This window comes from Herpailurus yagouaroundi, unplaced genomic scaffold, assembly GCF_014898765.1.
Source record: "Herpailurus yagouaroundi ecotype Mexico unplaced genomic scaffold, PumYag 187, whole genome shotgun sequence".
NCBI classification, from domain to species: Eukaryota; Metazoa; Chordata; class Mammalia; order Carnivora; family Felidae; genus Herpailurus; species Herpailurus yagouaroundi.
In genome coordinates, this window is record NW_024412418.1 from 4,158,113 (window position 1) to 4,165,189 (window position 7,077).

The window sequence follows — 7,077 nt, forward strand, 5'->3', positions numbered from 1 at the left end:
TCTAAGAGTTAAGCAGGGGTTAAAATTCCTAGGGCAATCAGAAGTGCCTGGGTGGGTCAATCTGTTAAGCATATGACACTTGATTTCAGCTCAGGTCATGATCTTGGAGTCATGAGATTGAGCCCTGCCAGGGCTCTATGCTGGACACAGAGACTGCTTGAGATTATCTCCTTCCTTCTCCCTCCACCCCTCTCCTGCTTGTGCTCTCTCTCTCTCAAAAAAAAAAAAAAATTAATATAAATTAATATATAAAAAAAACTCCTGGGGCAAGCAGTTTCTAAAAGATACCTTCATGTAATATAATTATCCAAAATTTTATTGGGAATTATTTTCCATAGATGTTATATTATAAATTCATTGAACTACATGCAAGTGGATTGAGTCCATTCAGATGTTTGCATCATATTAAATGAAGAGCTTTTTTTGTTTATTTATAATATAGGTACTAAATTTTGTTTATGTTTTGCAATTCTGACAACTTTTGTTAGGTTATCTCTTATTTGACGTAGTTAATTACCCCTTTCTTATAAATGAGTGCACTTGCTCCATTGAAACACTGAATTATTTTCCCTGTCTTTGAATGTAGGCTGACCTTAGTAACTTACTTGATCAATGAATCCAGCAGATTCTTGAATAGAATTCTGGATTCAGATCACTCACTGGACAGATGGCAGCAAGAGTCCATTGCTGGTGGAATGGGGCAGTCATAACCACTAGCATGCCCAAGCATTGCAATTACTAAGACTCACCAACAGTGAATTAGAATGGGGCACAGTTAAAAACCCTACATTGGCTAATGTAATTATCTCTAGGTATGAGAGATGTGGGAAGCAATAGTAACTTTTGGACTATGAAGTTGTTGTTGTTAAATGCCCCTCACATGCCAAAGAATGAAAATAACAGAGTCAGACGAGACAATTTCCAATTCATGCTATGATGTCAAAGTCAGTTAGGCAGCATTTAAAAAGATACTCAGTGGGGAGCCTGGGTGGCTCAGTCAGTTAAGCATCCAACTTCAGCTCAGGTCATGATCTCGTGGTTCATGGGTTTGAGCCCTGCGTCAGGCCCTGTGCTGACAGCCAGAGCTTGGAGCCTATTTCAGATTCTGTGTCTCCCTCTCTCTCTGCCCCTGCCCCACTTGCTCGCTCTCTCTCTCTCTCTCTCTCTCTCAAAAATAAATACACACATTTAAAAAAAATTTTTTAAATATCCTAATCTCCTACAGTTAGAGACCAGACTGCATATAACACAAACCAACAACCTGATATTGGGCAATAGAATAAGAAAGAAGCTGAATTCACAATCTCTGCAAGTTTCCTGTATAAAAGTCAGGACTCTGATAGGGAAGGAGTTGGACGCTGAGAATAGGGAATAAGACATCTGATGTGTTTGAGATATTCCATTTTTCCCAAATCTTCTGACCCTGTAAAGTAGCCCTCTCCACCTTGCTGGAAGAGACCAAACTTCGTCTGCCAGAGACAATAAAGAGCCCTCACCTGAGTGAGGTGTGGCACAAGTTAATAACTATTTTTCTCAAGATCTTGTCCCACCTCCCCTCTTCGCTTCTAGACCTAAACCAAAGGCAAGACCCAGAATGGTTTTGTCTGATTACTAAGGAGAATTGGCCTATTATTCACCAAAAGAGTTACAGGACTTGACTAACAAGTACCAGCCAGAACCAGAAAACATGGTATACAGCTTGAAGGTAATGTGCTTAGGGAGGGAGGAATATAAAGCAGGATAAGGAAGAATTTACTGATGCAGAACTCCAGTGACTCAAAAATTTCCTTGTAGGCAAGACACCAGGAGTGGATCCTAATGTACTATCAGGGTGGCTCCTTGAGCCTTGGAAAAACTGACAGGAAGTGAGGTAGACATACCATTATTGTCAACGGAGATTATTGAAGAAGGGGCCCAAAGACTCAAAGATGTTAGGATGGTTGAAAGGGTTTATGTTATAAGAAAACAGATATAATAATGATGCTATCAGGTATCCACTAAAGAAGGTATCATGTGACTGTGTTCCCTGAGAGGACACTTCTTCCACTGAAACAATAAAGAAAGGCACTAATAAGAGGGGCTCCAGCTGGTGGGAAGCCAGTGGTATGAGATGTTGTTATGCATCCAGGCTTCCCAGAGCCAAGGACAATGATAGGATTCCAGAACACATGAATAAAGAAATTAATGCCAGCACCAAAGACATAGAGAATACAGCAGAAGTAATCATATTATCTCTCTATTGAAGTCAGCAGTCTGGCCATCCAGAAATCAGATGGCTCTTAGAGAATGGCTGTAGACTGCTTAAAGTTCAACCAAATAGTGGCCCAATAGCAGCTCCATACCTTACATGGGATCGTTTACAAGGTCTCCCATACATTGTATGCAGTTAATGACTTGGGAAATGTATTTTCTATTCTGATTAGAATGGAGGATGAGAAACAATTTACATTCATATGAGATGAACAACAATATTGATTTACAATTTTTCCTCAAGGCTATATTAACTCGCCTCCCCTCCTTAATATAGTCTCCAGGTATGTGGCCCCCTAAGGTATTTGGCCTCCTACCTACTACATTTAGTGGATACTAATTGTAATGTCTACTACATTGATAATATCATGCTGCTAGAGAAGGTTACACAAGCAGATGCTGGAACATGGGAGACCTTGATAAAACACCTGTGTTCTGCTAGGAATTTACCCAAGGGATACAGGAGTGCTGATGCATAGGGGCACTTGTACCCCAATGTTTATAGCAGCACTTTCAACAACAGCCAAATTAAGGAAAAAGCCTAAATGTTCACCAACTGATGAATGGATAAAGAAGTTGTGGTTATATATACAATGGAATACTACTTGGCAATGAGAAAGAATGAAATATGGCCTTTTGTAGCAACGTGGATGGAACTGGAGAGTGTGATGCTAAGTGAAATAAGTCATACAGAGAAAGACAGATACCATATGTTTTCACTCTTATGTGGATCCTGAGAAACTTAACAGAAGACCATGGGGGAGGGGAAGGTGGGAAAAAAAGTTAGAGATGGAGGGAGGCAAACCATAAGAGACTCTTAAAGACTGAGAATAAACTTGGGTTGATGGGGGGTGGGAGGGAGGGGAAAGTGGGTGATGGGCATTGAGAAGGGCACCTGTTGGGATGAACACTGGGTGTTGTATGGAAGCCAATTTGACAATAAATTTCATATTAAAACAAAAACAAAAACAAAAAAACAACACACCTGTGCTCTGGAGGGTGGGAGACAGAACACAAACACACAAACACCTATTAGGATTCAGGAACTTGAAATGTTGGGTGAGTTTTATAGGTCCAGTGGTTAGGGGTATGCTAGAATACTCCATTCGAAGTAAAATTTATGAAGAAAGAACCAGAGGGTCCCAGTAGGCCTCTTTGGGTCTTGGAGGCAGCATATTCCACAGCTAGGAATAGATCTCCAACAAGGGTACCAAATGGCACAGAAGGCTGTAGGCATTAAGTGGGATGCAGAACAGGAGAGGCTCTGCAGCAGGTCCAGGTATAGTACAAGCAGCCCTGCCCCTTGGGCCACGTGATACAACAGGATCTATAAGGAAAGTGATGGTCATGGGAAAAAAGCAACATGGAGTTTATTACAAACCTCAGTGGGAATGCTGCTGGTCCTGAGCTTCAGAAGCCATTCTATACCATTGGCAAAAAGAATGCTATGGCTTTTGAGAAAGAGCTCCTGGTATGTTTGTGGGCCGTAATAAAGAGCGAAGTGTTGCCCAGAAGTCACCATGTGTGTATGTATCCAGGACTGCTCTAATGCCCTGGGTCCTGTCAGATCCTCCAATAAATAAAGAACAATTGGCAAAGCAGAAATCATAAGATGTAAATGGAACTCCATATAAATGGAGCCCAAGTAAAGGCAGAGGGCGTGATTAAGCAGCAATTCAAATGTACATGAATAAAACTTCTCCTTTCCCACCTCAAATGCAGCTCCCATTGAAGTGATCAATGTCAACAGCTTGCTGTGCATCCTTTATAGTTCTCCCTGTACTCATTTACACCTGCATGCACATGCACATTTTAATATACAGCTTTCGTCCTTGTTCTTAGTGATCATAACTACACTTTGATCTTCAACTTGAGTTTGTTTTCCACCTGACAGTGACTGCATACAATTGTCCTCTCCAGGTCAGTCCATAATTACCTTATCTAATCTCATTTGTTGTGCATTTTGCACACACACACACACACACACACACACACACACAAACACAAGTTGACTTTTCTTATAATGATGTAAAACAGACTATTTTCCTTATTTTACTTTTCCATGCATAATAGTTATATATATGTAATCTTATTCATTGGCCTTTACATTTCTGTTGTCCAGATTTATAAAGGAGAAATTGTAGGTCAAATGCTGTGTAAATTGATCATTTTATATGGAAACTACCAGATTTTTTGGGTAATGGGGAATTCATACTATAAACAGAAAACACAGAATGTACATGGCCAAGCAGGAACTTCATCGTCATTGAAAACTAATAATATTTCATCTATATTAAAAGGCACTGCACTGACATTTTAATTTCATTTCACTTACTTGACCAATGATGATAGTGAACCTTTTTTCCATACATTTCTGTGTAGGGATCACCATTTCTGTGAATTGCATGTTCATTTTTTCCCCATTTATCTAGTTTTGTTTCCATTGAATTTTAGACTGTTCTTTCATTATTAGGGATATTATCTCATTATTTGGCACATGTCACAAACATTTTCTCATTTTATTGTTTACTTTTTAATATTGTTTGTGTTACTCTGAACTTTTTATTATAACTTTTGGTTTTCTTGTCTGGATAAAATAGTATTCAAATATCCATGATAGTAAAATATTCACCTAAGTTTTCCTTCAGTATATTTTCACATTAATATTCTCAATATTTCACTATTTTGTTTTGAAACTCTTGTCACGTCACAGACAACAAGATGGGGCAGAAAAAATATTTAAGTACTAGTCCATTTTTCAAATCATCTATGACCTGGTAGTGCATGAACTCACATGCAGCTTCTGATTTCCACTTCAGTGATCTTTCTCCTACACAGCCTGCACCAACATCTATGGTACAACACAGAAGGGTTCTATTGTGCCAAAACCATTAGAGAATTTTTCCTTTCAAACTTCCTCCTGAGTGCATTTTTTACCTCCTTGTTCCTCAGGCTGTAGATGAGGGGGTTCAACATGGGGATCACCACGGTATAAAACAGAGAAATCACTTTATTGATATCCAGGGAGGGACTTGAGCCAGGCTGAACATAGATAAAGAAAAGAGTCCCATACAGGATGGAGGCAACTGCCAGGTGAGAAGAGCAGGTGGAGAAAGCTTTCCTTCTCCCATCAGCAGTCTGCATCTTCAAGATGGCCGCCAGGATGCAAACATAGGAGACCATGATGATCAGGCCACTGACCACACCAATTGCTCCAGCCAAGATGAACAGCACTAACTTATTGATCAAAGTGTCTGCACATGCTAAGGAAAGCAGTGGTGAAATGTCACAGAAGAAGTGATTGATGATATTTGTACCACAGAAGGGTAAGCGAAAAGTGAGAATTGTATGGGTCATTGTGCTTAGAAGAGCCATGGCATAAGGCCCTACTACCAGCTGCACACAGACCCTCTGGGACATGATGAGTGTGTACAACAAGGGCTTACAGATGGCCATATACCGGTCATATGCCATGGAAGCCAGGAGGAAACATTCAGTTGCCACAAAAAGACCAAAGAACCACATCTGTGTAGCACAACCCATGAAAGAGATACCTTTTTTCTCTGCAAAGATATCACACAGCATCTTGGGGGCAATGGAAGAAGAGGAACAAATATCTACAAAGGACAAGTGGCTGAGAAAAAAGTACATAGGAGTGTGGAATCTGAGATCCGTCCATATGAGAATGATCATCCCTATGTTACCCCCCAGGGTGACAAGATAGACAATGAAGAGCATGACAAAGAGGACAATCTGCTCTTGGAGAATGTCTGTGAGACCCAAGAAAAGAAATTCAGTCATTTTTGTCTGATTCTTATCTTCCATTGGTCGGTTTTAACCTGTTATAAAGAAAGAAAAATAATTTTTATCAAAAAATAACCAACAGTTACAAGTATATTTTAAGGCAATAACATTATGCTAAACAGATCTATATTAGGCAATTACTGAAATATTGTTTAACTGAAAGACAATAGTTTCATGTACTAGGTATGAGAGTTGTGCATAGATTCTCTGTAAACTTGGACAACTCACCCTCAATCTCTTTGGATTCAGTACTCTCTGATAAAAAGAAGAGTCCAAGTATATTGTGAAAACCTTCCTCAAGTTCTAAAATTGTGTTTGAAATGAGAATTACCCTCCACATTTCATCTTACTGTGTTATGGGATAATAAAACTTACTTAGGAATACCCTTACTGGGAGGACTATAAAATCTCACCAATGTGATATGCAGACATTAGACATCTGGGAAAGACTAAGCAAGGGAGTTCCTGTTCTTATTGAAGGATCAATGTCATTCTAATATTGTTAAGACACAATTCATAGATGGGCTTATCAGTCTCTTCTCTACTTGCACTGATAATGGCCTATGGAAGGATAATGTACACAATTAGCAAAGCAGTTACTCATGTAAAGTAATATGATGTCAGGGGAGAAATGGAGAGATCTTGCCTTTGAAAACAGATGACCTAGCAAATGTTGGACAGCAAAGTGGAAATGTCATCATTATAAGTGTATAGAAAATTAAGTGTGTTGCACCAAAGTAAGAAATTATTATTTTATGTGATTCCCTATACATTATGTAAACTACTTTTTAACGTACTTATTCTGAAATTTGTTAGGAAATATCAATTACAGTAATAAGATATGAAAATGCAGAATAACTTATGCAGGGAGCACAGTGAAGAAAACACAACTTTTTGTCTTATTAGTTCAGGAAGATAATATCAAATGGCTTCTGAGGAGACAATCACTATATAGGATAATTTATATGAAAAAGATATGACTTTAAGTAACATTTATTATTACTTATTCTTATTCTCACTTCA

General features: G+C 38.9%; 1 protein-coding gene across 1 annotated transcript; it reads right to left on the reverse strand.

The window, feature by feature from the left end:
* Positions 1–4,847: 4,847 nt before the first annotated feature.
* LOC121043784 (olfactory receptor 5G3-like) lies at positions 4,848–6,075 on the reverse strand. The gene has a single exon (XM_040495782.1). The coding sequence runs from the start codon at positions 6,073–6,075 to the stop codon at positions 5,125–5,127; it is 951 nt and encodes a 316-aa protein (XP_040351716.1). The 3' UTR covers positions 4,848–5,124.
* Positions 6,076–7,077: the final 1,002 nt, after the last annotated feature.

What these genes read in the sequence shown, in the direction of transcription:
- LOC121043784 (XM_040495782.1), bottom strand. Translation starts at nt 6,075, where the DNA reads ATGGAAGATAAGAATCAGACAAAAATGACTGAATTTCTTTTCTTGGGT.